The sequence below is a fragment of the Clinocottus analis genome, unplaced genomic scaffold (assembly GCF_023055335.1).
Source record: "Clinocottus analis isolate CAN_PGR_092001 unplaced genomic scaffold, fCliAna1.0.p SCAF_7, whole genome shotgun sequence".
Taxonomy (NCBI): Eukaryota; Metazoa; Chordata; class Actinopteri; order Perciformes; family Cottidae; genus Clinocottus; species Clinocottus analis.
Genome location: NW_027176229.1, coordinates 7,369,350 through 7,385,417, shown reverse-complemented (window position 1 = coordinate 7,385,417; position 16,068 = coordinate 7,369,350). Strand labels below are relative to the sequence as shown.

The 16,068-nt window shown below is 39.6% G+C and overlaps 1 protein-coding gene across 1 annotated transcript in view; it reads right to left on the bottom strand.

The window, feature by feature from the left end:
* Positions 1-1,131: 1,131 nt before the first annotated feature.
* The window catches only part of tacr1a (tachykinin receptor 1a), a 33,967-nt gene continuing 19,030 nt past the window's right edge, over positions 1,132-16,068 (bottom strand). Inside the window, exons 3-5 of the mRNA XM_068566627.1 lie at positions 11,862-12,012; positions 9,953-10,149; positions 1,132-8,404 (exon numbers count right to left, since the gene is read on the bottom strand). Coding sequence (XP_068422728.1) covers positions 8,059-8,404; positions 9,953-10,149; positions 11,862-12,012 — 694 coding nt within the window. The 3' untranslated portion in view covers positions 1,132-8,058. The remainder of the gene's footprint in view (positions 8,405-9,952; positions 10,150-11,861; positions 12,013-16,068) is intronic.

Genomic DNA, 16,068 nt, shown 5'->3' with positions numbered 1-16,068 from the left:
ATGACAACTGTAACGGGGTGAACTTGAACGCAAATTTAATTCAATTAAATTGCATTGATTTCTGATAGCCCAACATCACAAATCATAAGATTGCCTCAGTGGGCTTTACAATCTGTACACATACAACATCCTCATCCATAATTAAATAACATTAAAATGAAATGATGCTTCAAGTGAGGGATAATTAAGGTTGTGGCGACTTTGAGTGACAGGTGGGTGCAGTCTCGTGCGTCGCTCGCGGCGAGCTGTCTGTTCTGCTGTGCACTCTGGCCCTCCTCAGCTCCACCTACAATCCATCTCTTTGCCCAATTTTAGAGTAAGGCCGTATCGCAACTGTCAAGATGAAGGATCGCAACGGGTACTCAGAAACCTGTGTGTGCGAATATGTACATATTGTATAAAGGCTATGATCTGGATGCAGTGACTCTGGACAGAGCCTGGCTCACCGTTTTAACCCCTCTTAATGTTCAGGTAAGCGAGCTTCGCATTGAGTGTATAGACACACGAGTGGTCTTGGTCTTTTCTTCCAACTCTCCGCAAGAAAGCAAAAATGTCTTTTTTCCATTTCTTTTTCATAAAGTGATCAAATGTGATGTGGTATTTACTTGACAGGGAGGCTCTTAATGCTATAACTGACTGAAGGTTCGTGCCTATGAAGGCAGCTCTTACTATGCATGCAGTGTGCTCTCTCTGAAGGTCTAGTGCAGCACAGAAATGTTTTTATCTGACACCATCAACACACTCATCCTCATGTTATTTTTCTGCCTGTTAAAACGCACACACACATGCGCAGGCACACACACACTAAGCCTCCTTTCCGCGATGCCTGTTCCTGGTCATCCTCCCTGTCATCTCTGTGCACTCGTACCGCGGGTCAGGATACACAAAGAGAGAGTGAGCCGTGGCAGAGACATATACAGACTGAATTTTTGTTTGTTCTATTCTCCCTCTGAACATTTTGGGGGCTATACGGTACTTTCTGTGCCAGATGCTTGCTTCCAACTTTTAGTCACAACTATTGTTTGATGTAGAGGAAAAAAACTAAACAAAAAACACATTTTGTTGCTTGAAATGAACACTGTAATTTATTTCAATAGAAGACATTCAAATTCATACAGAGATTTTGGCAACGATCACAGATAAAAACACCCACTGTACTGTAAATGTGACTCCACAAATAGTCATTGACATTAAAGGTGCTATAACAGACAATAAACTCAGAGCAGTGAAACGATACACAAGATTAATTCTGTTTTTCTTTTTCAATAGCAAAAGCATTGTTAGAAATTCGGTCTCAACCTGAATTTTTTCAGGAATAAGTTAGCATGACAGAAACAAGCGAAACAGATAAAGCACAATACACTAGAACTCAGACTGGCAAACATGGCTGTGTCTGATAATTACTCAGTCTATGTTTCAGATTTATATTTCTCTCCAATGTACAGTATTCAGTCACTTATAAGATTAAAAAAAATCTATTTGTCACATATTGCACAGTATCAGACAGCTCTATATCCCTGCACATTGGACTTCAAATGAGAGTTGTTGAGGTTTATCTTTAAGGGTATTTTAATGGATTAAAAGAGAATCTTGAGGGAACAGTAGAAGTCCTGTACACTTGTCAACAAATCTTGAAAAAAAAAAACAGTGCCGTAATACTTCTTGCAATAATTTCAGATTTAAGTTAAAATGAATAAAATAAGTATGTTACTTTTGGTGTCACGTGGTACATCAGTTGTTTGACGCTTCCACCGCCCATCCTTTCCATGCAGACATTGACGAGAAATGGATTTGTGATAATCCCCCCAAAAATACTTCCCCTTGTTAGTAACTGACAAAGCATGGTCATGGTTTGGGAACATAGGGCGTTGTCTTCCTACTAACCATACAAGAACAATTCTGGGCTTTTAGGTGATTTTGGCTCTTTGGTCACATTCAATATTGAGGGATCATGTGACCCCTAAATAGAATTTCCCTCACACATCATCTTAAAACACATTTTTCTGAGCACCACAAGCACCAAAAGGTTATTAGTGTTACAAGATTTTGATCCATTAGGTATAATTTAAAACCTCTTCATTCAGCCTGAACATGGTTTCAGGCTAAATTAATACAAAAATAGGTAATGCAGTCTGATTATCATGGGTTTGTTAACAATAATGATAAAGACTATTGCCTCCTCAAACTGAAACATTGAAAGAACATGTCCTTTATTGATCCCTTGGGGAAAATTGGTCTCTGCAATCAGGTCACAGCTGATTGCTGTCCTGTGAGGCGCCCGGGGGTTCAGTGTCTTGCTCAAGGACACTTCAACATGCGACCTATGGGGAGACTGGGGAATGAACACCCTACCTTGTGGTTTCAGCATGACCAATCATTCCCATGAGCTACAACTGCTCCCAATTGAATGCACAGGAGTAGAGAGCCAAAACAAAACTGTCCCAGTATTTAATTTAAGACTTGAATCTCAACCTTCTGATTACATTTAGAACATAAATATCAATAAAGCTAATTGGCAGGTTCAGTAAAAGCAGTGTTATTTAGTTTTCAGACAACACATTGAGAGACACGTATCCTTTTGTATTCGAAGAGGCACTAATACTGTAAGAAGACGTCTCTCCATGGCACAGAGTACTACATCTCTCCCTTGGTTCATTCATTTTACAACACAATACAGATACAGATCCTTCTCTATCATACATTAGGGTGAGTTCTCTTCACATAAGTTCAAAACGTCACATTCAAAAGTTTAGTAGATTCACAAAAGAGAACTTTAAAAATGTTGGCATTTGTGCAAGATGAGGGAAACCAGAGTAGGTAGTATTTTCACAAAATAACAATACTTTACATTAATGATATATTGCCGTATAGCAATATATATATATATTTCTATAGACATAGTTTTGTTTAATTTCTCCTAATATACTAACACATATGATGCTATTTACTTTGGTTAAAGCATCAGCCATATGTGTACACATTCTTCTAAATACCATTTATTTTCTCAATGAAGTGCACTGTGAGTGACACATCAGTGAATGTAAGGACACTGAATGATTCCCTATATTATGTTTGGCACTCAAAACTACTCAGGCCTCTGTAGCAAATAAGTGCACTAAGCGTTTCTCTCCATCTCACGTACACAAACACTTGATTGGGCACCCACAGCCCTGATGTGGTGATCTGTATATATTTCACCTGATTTAATGGCGAGACCCGCAAGAAAAATATATGGATCTGTGCCTGTGTGCGAGGTACGCTTCAGCGTGTGTTTGGCTCGTTGCCCACTCCACTTCTACTGCCGTAATTAGCATGATTGGAGAGCGAGGGATGGATTGAAACACAGGAAGAGATGGTGCTGATGAGGCTATTCACCCTGATGTCTGGCCTGCCTGGCGCCTCTCCTCAACAAGAAGCTGGCATCTTTTGTCTCCATCAAGGAGAGAAGGAGAAAGAGAGATGCGCCTTTGAAGAGCCCTCGAACAAAGTTGATTAAAACCACAGGTTCTCGTTCACTTGACTTGTGCAAGAGGTGGCAGGATGAGGGGACATACTCTGCAGGGGATTGGAGTTCTCCTGGCTTGCTGCTCCGGTATCGTGTTCAAATGAAAATGAAATAAATAAAAAGATGAGGTGATATGAATGTCTTTTTTGGACTATATGTTCATAGTGCTCATTCCACTTCTATATTCCTCTCACTAACTCAGCCAGCTGACACTGCATTATAATGGATACCATGGATATGTTATGTCATTTGCCCCTGTAAATAAATTGGATGGACTTCGTTGAATGTCAAATTCAATATATTTAAACATTGCACTGACAAATCACGTCAAGATTCATTCCACTTTGCAAGATTGGTTTGTCTGACTGATTCACATCCTCATAAAGAAGTCCTAACATCCAGTGGAAAGGTCAACCACAATGACACAGACACATCTAGCTGTAAAGCTACTACGAGAGATGTACAGTATTGGAAATCTATGAATCTTCATTTTGACTTGTTTAGTCAGTGAGGCTCAACGCTAAATTACAGCAACATCATCACCCTTGCAGTGCGCAGGTTTATGGATGCTTTGAGAGGGGAAGGCTCGACAGGAGCCTTCAAAACCTTTTTTTGACTTAAGTATGAATTAATTTACTTGCAGACCAGGAACATTTTATCCAGCTAACTGACATCATCCAATCAGGGCAGGAGGCATCAAGGGTGCAGGTCTTGTTCATGTTGTAATCAAATAACTATGTTGTAATAACATCAAGCGCAATGCTCTCGTTGTCTCCCAGCTGACTCTCTTTGTGCCTCTGTGGTCAAATTGTAATCATACTGAAAAGGTCGGCTGTCTTTGCAGATGCTCATTTAGTTATACAATACCATTTTAGGCTGATTCACTCTTTGGCTTCTTCTCCCCGAAGAAGAAAAACAGGGAAACTATTACATGAAGGTTAAGTGATGGTGTGTCACTACTATTGCCCAGAGAAGCTATAGGTTTTCATCTCCAGGCTTTTAAGTAAATTGGATGTTTGGCTAGATTCTGGATATTTAAAAACTTAAGGACCTAAAATCGTATTTGTGAAATAACCTTTGGTTACATTTGTATTTGGTTTTCTTTGTATCCTCTCTTGTTTTTAGTGGTTGGGGCTCAGTTGAAAACCTGTGTAATGAGAGCACTGTCCAGATGAAGCAGGGTAGTTGAGTATGCGAATGTACAAATATATGTGAAAATAAATAACTAAGGAAGTTTTTTTTCCTAAATTGAACACTGACTGTTGCTTTTTTACTCATTTATATTGATGGGAAAAATCAAGTCGGAAAATCCACCAGAATCCCGCCATTCTGCTGAGATGATGGCGCTAACAATAAGGCACACATTGCACAGGTTGTAAATGACTAACAGAAGTGTCTGTGTTCACTTACTAAACACAGAAATATTGTGTTGATGACATGCCATTAAGCTATATAATCTGATGACTTATGATTCATCAGGGCAAACCCACTATCATACTGTGTGTCTAACTGCAGTGAAGGTTCCTCACTAGTCCCGCCCTATCACTCAACATAGTATATGTTCATGTGTTAGCATGCACCATCCAAGCCAGACGTCTTTGCTCTCGATCTCTCGGTCTTATTCCTGAATTGATGACTTGGCCAAGACATTAATCACCCAAAAGCCCGTAGGATGTCTCACTGGCATATAGCCTCTGTGAAAAATTGGAACGTCGTGGTGATGTTTTTTTTAATACTGTCTGGTCTATGTCTATTTTATTTTTGCACTGAATGGGACCTCCATGTTTGTACTTCACGTGTTAGATGTGCGTCCATGTCACCAAGACAAAGTTTTGTTAACGTTATGCTTTGTACCATGTTCTGATTTCATCATCATCAAAAAAAAAAGTCATGCTCGTCACTGCTTCTCATCTGCTAGTCAGTTTCATGTCAGCTGACACTGCAATGTATAAAGACATCTTTGGGGAGCTGAGGATAGACCAGGATTTAGGGGCCGACTGGTGTATGTGAGTGTGTGTGAAAGTACAACGATGGGTGACAACAGGTGTTTCCTCTCTGGTTGCATGTGCATATATGTACAAGCACACGCAACCAGAGGTATATCCATCTTTAGAAAAGGTCCATATTTTAAAAACGTAAATTGAAATACTTTGCTAAGAGGGTTGTATCCACAAGGGTCCTTCTTCTAACCTGATGAAATCATGGTTTAACTTTTTAATTATGTTGCAGCAAACTTAAAACTAGCTCATCTAAACCTCTCATAAAATGACAGCTTATGACTCTAAATTGAGTTGCAGCAGAAGTTTATTCTTCAATTTAACATTTAATCCAGTGTCAACTTTACTTTTATTGAGTTTGAGGAGATTTAACTTCTAAAATGGCTGCCTTTGTCAGAAAATTAAGTTTTGTGAAGAAAGTTATGGGACGGACTCAACTTAATTGAATGTTATAGGGCTGCTGCTGAATTTCTGCCAGGATATTAGTTGAGGAACCTGTTATGGAGCTGAACATGAAGATTGGACCAACAGATACCATTTTATTTTCCAAACTGTGGTTAATGTTTTGTCCGCCATTTTTGAAATTATTGACCCATTAATTCAGGTAACATGTTTTTCTCAAAGGAGGAAAAATTAAAGCTTCTGCGCAGTGCCAATTTTGAGTGACTGTGTAGCTTGTAAATCATACAGCGCAACTGAAATATATTGAATTGCATCAAGATATGTAAATCTTGAGGATTTAGCTATTAAGCTCACTCCAGGATATTTGCAATACAATCATTCTGGCTTCCATTAAACCAATACAAACTACGCATGGAATCATGACGTGATGATCATGATACGAGTTGAAACAAATGCAGCCATTTGCCACTAAAGCACAGAGACAAGAATTATATGTCTTTACTAAAACCCCATGCCAAGCTTGCCAATTGTTTACAGTCGTTCTGTGTTTGCGTGTGTACTTACGTGTATGTGTGTTTTCCACTGTAGGGGGTTAAGACAGTATGTCCCATTGGGCTTCCGTAGCTCGTTACCTAACCAATCATTTCCTGGAACCCTGCAGAGCGAGCAGCATCTCTGCAACCTTTGCCCTTTTACAGACACTATGCTGCGCAGCAAGGCACATCACTGCACATCACTGCACATTAGAGAGCTACGACGAACAGGCTGCCTGTCCACATTCTAGGCTGTGACATCCACAAAGCCCTTTGAACCTGATGCTAACATGCGTCTCGTATGACTGGATTACATTTTGGTGGAACGACAGCATATGAAATACAATTTTTGGAGAGAGGTGAAGATCTGATCACCTAAACAACGCACAGAAGAGGTCAGAGATGACTGTAGCTACATTAACAAATACAAAAATACCAAGAAAAAGCACAGAAATTAAACAAGGGACAAAAAAATGTAATCCAGCCACATCCCATTAAGACACAGCATGTTACTGCCAGGTGGAAGGGTCGAGCAACTAATGAGTTATACAAATATGTTACACGAATATTTCCCAGTTTGAAAGTGGAGCCTAATATTCAGAGTCATGTGTTGTATAAAGGTGGAGCAAGTAACACAGACAGTGAGCTGAGGCAACACTGAGTATAGTGAAACTGTATTGATTATGTGGGAAACTGGAACATTGGCTCTGTTCTCCATTGCAGATCGATCTCGAGGTTTCACACCGGTTGCTCGGCTTCAGTGGTGTCAAGCATCTTCAGCATTTGTAGTTCAGATGATTGGTCAAACTTTTCAGCATGCCGGCAGAGGATCCTTGGAGCACTCCTTCAGACAGATAGTCATCTTCTGCTCGGGTAAGTAGAGAGGGCGTTCAGATCAGTTCGCAAGCCTGTATGCAGACACTCTCACATGCAAAGCTCAAAGTTTAAGCGTTGCTGTTTTTCTTCTCTTCATCACCTCGTTTCAATTTGTATCTTCCTGTGATACCAGAGTTCCTCGATTTAGAGATCTCCACATCCTGTCTCCTTGTAGAGAACACCTCTGTCAAAAAGGAGAAGCCGTTGCTTTCGCAGCATGCTGGTCTCATGTCATAGCTCCGCTCCAAAATAGACTATGTGAAGTCACACAGCTTGTGTGATTGAGGATGTGTGAACCTTGATTCTACTCTGATAGAAGGCTGGTGTGACGCACAGAGGCTGTGAAGATTTGAGGTGCTAGCATCTGCCTCAGTTTAACTTTTGAACTGGAATGTGCTCATCAAAGTGCTCTTCATCACTTTTTTTTTTTTTGGCAAGGAGCAAACCTTTCTAATGACAGTTGATGATTTACAGGGAGCAGCATGAGTCCTTTTATACAAGGGCATTGTGTGTGACGAAAGCAATCGGTGAACAGCAACTTTCAAGTCTCACTTGCAAACAAGCTAACACGGCATTCTGTTGAAATCACTAGAAATGTGTTCATCAAAAACGTAGCCACAGTCACTGGCAGACACACATTTGCGCTGTTCTTTTGAATGAACATACACAGGCAACAGCAACTATGTGAACAATCAACTCACTCTCCCTCCCTTTTATCTGGCAAAATGCCACCTGCGTTTAATGTCTATTCCTGCAGGTTGTTACTCAAGTAGAAACTGGATGTCTCCGATACGGTTTTGGAGATGCTCCGGGACGATGACCCATTCGAGGTGAGGTCCAGGGAGGAGCTATGTGGTCCTGCTCCGACCACAGCCCCGCTGGGTCCTGGAGCTGCCACTGCCTTGACCTTAGGCTGCTCCATGTCATCCACAACCTGGAGAACAGTGGACACAGTGGTCTCCATCCGGCTGGCCTTGTAAACACTTGTCTGGGTCTGAAGGTAGCGAGTAGACTTCAGTTCCAGGCCATCGTAAGTGCCTCGAGGGACACATGGGCAGAAGCGGAAAGCCTGTTTAAAACCAGCACGAAACCTGTTCAAGAGAAGCAAGGATTAGTCCTGGTTTAATTGCACAAAATTCAACAATGGTATAAATTTAACAGCCTGGGTCTCTTACAGGGATGAAAATACACCTGCCAATAAAAGTCCTGTATAACTTTTGCTTAGCACCAGTGATTGTGGCAACACATTTAGCTTCATGTTGAGTAGAAATATAAAGTTTCATGAATTAAAGGAGGATCTGAGGATGGGGATGGGTTCCTGCACCGAAGGTGTCCAAGTCTGGGGCTTTGCAGAGGAAAGCTACTGTACATGTTTCCAATCTGACAAGACTATTTACTCTCTGCTACAGTTTCATGAATCCGAGTTACAGAAATTTTGAAAAATAACGAGCTGATGCAGTTTGGTCTACAGTGGCGTATAGAAATGTAATGTCAAATAAGATAGAGTAAAGTTAATTACCACTAAATGTCACATGCTACTTTTATTGTTCATTCACTTTTCTCTTGATTTTTCCAGCACTTGATGTTTGCCATAAACTACACACGGAAGAGATGACAGAAATAATTTTGCGGTCGAGATAAAGAAACATAGAAAAGTCGTACAAAGTCTACACAGACAGAGGACTGAAGGCCATCGCTCAGAGCAGGAGGGAGATGAAGAGAGATTGCTTGAGAATGAGAGGAAAGGGCCATCATCGGTTACACCTTTGAATTTAAAATTGACTGAGCTGATAAAGACTAAACCTCAGCTCACTGCAGTATATATATATATATATATATATATATATATATATATATATATATATATATATATATATATATATATATATATACTAGTCATATTAGAGCTTATTCAAGTGTGTAATCTAATTTTATCTACAATAAAAAAGACAATTAACAGGTGGCTGCAATGCGAGACAATGGGAGATGATTGATTTCAGACGACTAGCAGAGTCGACCATCTGCCTTAGTTTTTTTTTTCAAATGACGATCTCTTTAAATTCCTTGACATTTAAATTGTTGGTGCTCACTGTGGGATTCAAACGATTTCAGAAGTGAGGTTTAAACGCTTACTCTAAATTCAGTTCATGTGGAGAAGTCTTTGAGGGGCAGAGAGTTTCTTTCCAGAAAAATCAGCCTCAAGCAGAGTCGGCAACTGCTTGTCACTAAGGCATCAGTGAAGGATGGGGTATTGCTATGTGATAAGTGTGCCTGTTATTGATGTGTTTTTATGTGAAGAACTTTGTCGCTTAGTTTTATATTAAGTATCTTTATTGACATGTTCCATATTAATAAAGATACTATTAACACCTGATGTAATTATGAATGAATTAGTGAGAAATGAATCTGTTAAAACTACACAGTAGTGATTATTGAAGGACAATTTTTTTGAGAAATACATAAATCAAAATCGGAGCAGCTAATAAATTGAGTAGGCTTCATCCTAATACATGACCACGAATACTGTCTGATTAAAGCCAGGCTCAAACAGAGGACTAGCTCTCTGCAGTTAATGTTTTTCAGAATTTCCAGTAAAAGAGTAATATGATTCATATGTATGCGTGTAGGCGCTGACAAACCTGTCGTTGAGGCAGCAGTAGATGATGGGGTTGTACATGGTGGAGCTCATGGCCAGCCACATGATGGCCAGGTAAACCTGTTGGATAAACGTTTCTTCAAACATGGCAGGAAAGACCTGGTGCAGCAGGAAGAAGACGTGGTAGGGAAGCCAGCAGATGGCAAACGTACACACCACCACGATCATCATCTTCACCACCTGTTGGACACATGACAACACTGTTTTGTCTTCATTTTTGTTTCCCTAGCCATTTTGGATTCAGCCGGTGTCCACATACTTTTCAGACTAGATCAGAATGGTGGAAGAGCTGTGACGTTACAAGTTGGCCTGTCCAGTATTTTTTTTTACATTGCAAAAAGCCTACAAAAGGTGTTGCAGGTCATCAAAACACCTCAATACAATGATCCTGTCATAAAAGGTCCAACAGGATACCTGCCCCATGAATAATTTGTAATATATATAAAAACCTGTCTCAGAAGTTCATGAAAACACAATGTTACAGCAGTTTTTTTTGCTTGTTTTTGTAACCTTTTTATGATGAGGTACGCTGCCATGCATTGATTGTCTGCCTAGAGGACTTCTCTCCTTCTCCTTTCTGTAACCAGCCTCTCTGTTGTTGCAACAAGTGGCAACAAATCTGTCAGTCCTGAAAAAAGCTCAGCTGCTTTGAACTCACTGTCGGTCAAAATGGTAATTCAATACTCACAGGCACAGCAATTGCACTGTCAATAGCACACAGCACTTACTGACAATGAATTGAAAATAATGTACAGATTGGTACAGGTCATGTAAAGATTGGAGAGCCTTACTGATTAGGAGGTGGACTTGAAGTCCTGCACATGTAACATGATCAAAGGATTTCTACAATCACAAAGGAAGTCTGGAAAGTGGAAATCATTGTATTTGACTGTTATTCTTTATATCTTTTTTTAATGTTTCTAAGATTTCTGCCATGTAAAAGTCTGTTACGGTTATATGACCAGAAGAGAAGAACACATAGGAGTCTATTGTCACGCTCCGTGAGGCTGTTTGGCATTGCTAAACATTAGCTTAATGCTAACATTAGCACGCTAACATGCACACAGTGAACAAGCCAACAGTGTTTTGCAGATACAATGTTTTGGCTCTTATGGTGGATGGAAAGTCAGGATCACAAAAATTATAATATAAAATTATCTCGAGCTGGGGCATGATAGTCCGTAGCAAATTTCATGACAATAATTGTTAAGATATTTTAATGAAAGTCACAATTGATGATCACAACCTCATTACGAAAATCGTTAGGATACATCCTCTGGGCAGCAGTCTGCACATAGAACCGCACTGCTAGCTTGGCTTTGGATAGATTACTAAACAAACCAAACTCATAAAGTGAAGGAGCGATCTAAAATATAATTTAGAAAACTAAAATGAAACAGAATGAAATGCTTAAAACTAAATGTTCATGTTCTGACCTAAGGGGACTGATCTCATCAATGCAGAAACACCTTAGTATCTCTGTATGAGATTCTCATTTTATTTACTAGGGGGTCAGAAAAGCATGTCTCTGCAAGTGTCTTCACTGGAAAAGCATTCTCTCAGATGAAATAACACTGGAACCGTGAACACAAGCTTACAGACCCGGGCTGTGAAAGGTGACCAAAAACAGAAGATGAAAAGACAAAAAGGTAGGCTGGAAAACTACCAAAGACAAGAGGATGAAAGGAGGGAGGGCTTTGAATCAAGGTCATGGTGCTGTGACGATAATGTAACCACTGGAAAAATAAAAGGCAGACGTCAACATTGCAGCCACGTCCTGTTCAAGGCTGCAGTGTATAAAAGTGCATATGCTGTGGTTGGATCATATCATAATCATATTATACTAGTTTGCGATCCAAATACTGTAGGAAGCTGTCTCAAGTGCAAGTTACCTTGCGCTTGGCGGTAAGCTGCTCCTTGTAGCGGTCAGAGGAGTCTCCGGGGATTTCGCTGGCCCAGAGAGTCAGTCCCACCACCAGATAAGCACAACCCATCACCAGTAGAGGAAGGAAATAGATCAGGATGGCCACGCACACATAGTACCTACAACAAGACATATATCCCATATCATAAATAAATCATGTACATATACATATTGACTGGTAGTAAAGACAGAATCAAGTTAAAGCATGTGGAAAAGGGACATACCAGTACCGTGAATAGTCCTAAAATTACACTTGAATGCAACATCAGGCTAGTGCAGATGTTCTAAGACCATTTCTTACATGTTATGATTCCTGTACTTGTCTATCAGTTTGTTAAAAACGGAAACTCATTTTTGGAAGTTTACGTTTGAAACCAACATAATGGTTTTAGTTAAAAATTTTCCTCCATCAAATACTCTTTTTTGATTAATGGAGCTTAAACGCATCACAATGTAACTCGATGCAACCTTTGTTAAAGTTAGGTGTTAGTTGTGATATTCAGCGAAGCGGGACTGCTGCCCACCAGTTGCTAATGGATAATGTTAACTAGCTGTTCACAATGTAGCATTATCACAGAAAAAAGGGTGTATACACGTGCATAGTACTAGTTGGCACATGTGCAGAACAGATCAGACGGGCCGTAGGATCAAGGAGCAAGTGAGACTAAATGAGTTAATATATTATATAACTTGACATAAGTGAGTACATAAGTGAGCACACTGAGTTTTCAGGGCTTTTTTACTGCTGCATGCTCCTCGAGAAATGATGCTAAAGAAAGCGATGAGACTAAAATGTGCTCAAAAGCTTTGGGGAACTACAATCAGGTGATAATTGTCTCTGTTGTCACAATGAGTGACCCCTTACAAGTCACAAGTGGTTCTTTCATCCATCTTTAATACGAAAAATATTTGTTGTGGACATTTAAGAAATGGAATGGGGAAATTGCGAATACAAAAGATAAAGGCACTGATATCAGCAGACAAAGGACTCAATGACAAGACCCGATACACAGAGGGGTTTCAATAAAGGCTCTTTCCTTGATGGCATGGTTTGATACACAGGAAAGCGTTCCAAAAAAACAGGCAAATGTTTCAAAAACACAAGGCAAATAAAACTGAAGAATGAACAGTATTTAAAACACAAATAAACATGAGGAAATGTTTAAGGAACTAAAGCAGATATGAGGAACTGGCACAGACAAGGGAGCGGTGACAACGACAAGGGAGCGGTGATAACGAGGGGATAACGAGGGACAGGTGAAAACAATCAGGGCAGAGCGTAAAGAATCTGAAATCTGAATGTACCAAAATAAATCATCAAATGTTAACTGGAATTGAGGAAAACCAAAAGAGCAGAGCTGCACATGACAGTAAGTCCTTTCAGTTTAATGTTTATTTGAATGACGTGGCAGTGGGCGTTTACTAGTTAACAGAAAGCCTGTGAATTATTATTGTCATGCCTGCCAATTCCCCCGAACTCTGAAGCACTAATTAAGCAGGTTTTGATGCAAAGAGTTGAATATATTAGGGGAAAGATAAATAGTTTTCCTCTGCAACATGATTACAGATGCGAGGAGCATCAGTTAGACTCCTGCTCCAATAGCTGTCCAGTGAATTTAAACCCTTAATGAAGTAATTCATTATGACAGTTTCGGTATTTTGCTAATGATTTGGTAATCGAAGACAGACACACCGTTTGATCCTGTTAAATCCTTGTCCAGTGTGTATGCTGGTTTATAGGAGTGTATGTGTGTGCGCGTGTGTGAGCATTAAAGTCTGTTAAAATGTGACAAATTCTATTATATCACTTTGGGCCGTGTAGAGCGGGTGTTTATCATATTTAACCGTGTTCAGAAATGAAAGACCCTCTGAGTCCTTCATCCGCAGAGGGACTATCAGTTTCCCCCTCTGCAAATGCTGCAGATGAGACTCGTGGGCCATTTTTTTTGCAATTAACTACAATTATGTTATTTCTGCTAAATACCCACGGGAGCACAAATGAACACTCACTGAGAGACATACAAATTCACTGAAAAGTACATGTATAGTACAAAACATAGTTAATATCAGAGCCTTGAGCATTTTGTCTGTTTTAGTCTTTCGCTTGAAGATCGTTTGACATTTAGATTTCAGAAGACACCAGTATTCCTCACATGCCAAACCAAGCAGTACGCTTTTAAAATAATTCAATGCAACAAAAGCCAAAGCTAAAATGAGCAGAGGAGATCTACAATATTTTTGGATTACTATCGGTTTGTGCTCGTGATGTAAGTAATAATAACGTAGTCTGCGACAAAATAAAACTATGAATCCATTTTTTTTAAAAGAAAACAAAATATACTTCTTAACCGCTCTGTGTGAAAACAGCCTTCATCAGTCTTTTCAAGTATGCTTGCAATCAATCTTTTCTTCTTTTATCCAAATCCTCACAATTGGATTGCCTTGAAGCATGTAGATATAAAACACAGAACATCAATGAAGTCAATTGATCTTAAGTGCTTATTAAATGGAATATAGTCTGCAGTACCCTGCAGTCCAAGTCATGTGTTAGAGAGATATCTTTCACACACGCTGGTTGTCAGCCTAGGTGACCATACTTATACCTTTTTAATATACATTGCTCTACAGACTTATTATTCTTTGTCGGGTCAGAGTCCTTTTATTTTACTTTGCTGTATATGAACATAAACCAAGTCTATTTGCTATTGCATTGCATTTGGATAAGAACAAAAACTCTTCCTGGATCAAACACCTGACGACAAGCGGTTATTTCTGTACCTAAATACCTGATCCCAAGATATTAGTACAGCGCCACACAATGTATTCGCAGAGAATAACAGGTACATTTCTGGATATTTACAACATCATATTTGTTTTTTACCTCAAATGTATTGTATGTTCTGCAAGCAAATGGATATAAAAAATTGCACTGTCGAACATAAAAAAAATGCCAAACGTAGAAAATTACGTTTAACACAAATAACATCATGGGCAGCCATGGTTGTTGTTAACATTTGGTGTCTTGCACCTTGAAAGCTTGGAGGTCAGAAGTTGGAACTTTCAACCGGCAAAAGTCTGACCTGCGAATTGTCTGGAGCGCAGCATAACAGAGAGTAAAAGAGATTGTTAACACACACAAGGAAGTGTGTTCTCAATTATATGTTAAATATATTTGCCATATGCAGGCTTTATTGGGTAAATTCATTCACCGTTTGATGGACAAATAGAACAACCAATTACGTGCTGAAGATGACATGTGACAATGAAGTTTTACTTTTGGATAACCGAGTTCGACTGAAACTGAAGTGATGCCCCACGTTGTTATTCGGGTTTACATACACGCCAGGATCACTATGCAATCCACATATGCTAACAGATGTAACAGTTCACACCCTTACAGTCTTGAGAAGATGCTTAATCAGGGAACCAAAGTGATAACACGTTTGGATGAACCAGGCTGTCACAGATGATTGCACAAACAACATACATGTATAGTGTATTTGCTGTAATCACATTGCCACATATTCTCCTGACTCTAGTTAGTATGGAGAATATCAAGTGAAAAAAAGTACTAACAGAAAATTATGCAATATGTGCACCAATGAACCTCAACTAAACGGTGGCTTTGGGATCTACCACTCCCTGACTGCACTGTAAATGTTATGCAAAAAAGGAAAACTTCTTGTTTTTCTTGAACACCATCTTTCTTGCGCTTTCTCATCCTCTTCTGCAATTAGCTTGGATAGTTTCTAGTTGTAGGCAGCACTTCCATCTGCTTTTGTGCATTTTATTGTAAGCTAATATTGTACATTTTTAAACTTGTCACATTTCCTGCGTATGTAATTGGGACTCGGCTGTGATCATGGCTGTGCAAGTCAGCCATCTAGCAGAGCTCAATTGAAAGAGTCATCATTCATGTTATCAGTAACACCCTCCTTTTTCACTGTCTCTCTTCACATGAGAGGAGAAGAGAAAAGCAGTCAAATCATGTCTTTAATTAAACAAAGACTCTGCCACACCGGCAACATTTATCGCTCTTTAAAATATTAACACACACACACACACACACACACACACAGCGCGCTGAGGAGAATCAATTCATAGAAAAGCAAAGCTGCCGCAATCTAATTACTAGCAGACATGGTGGGGTTTGTATGTGCTCGACTGACCATTGG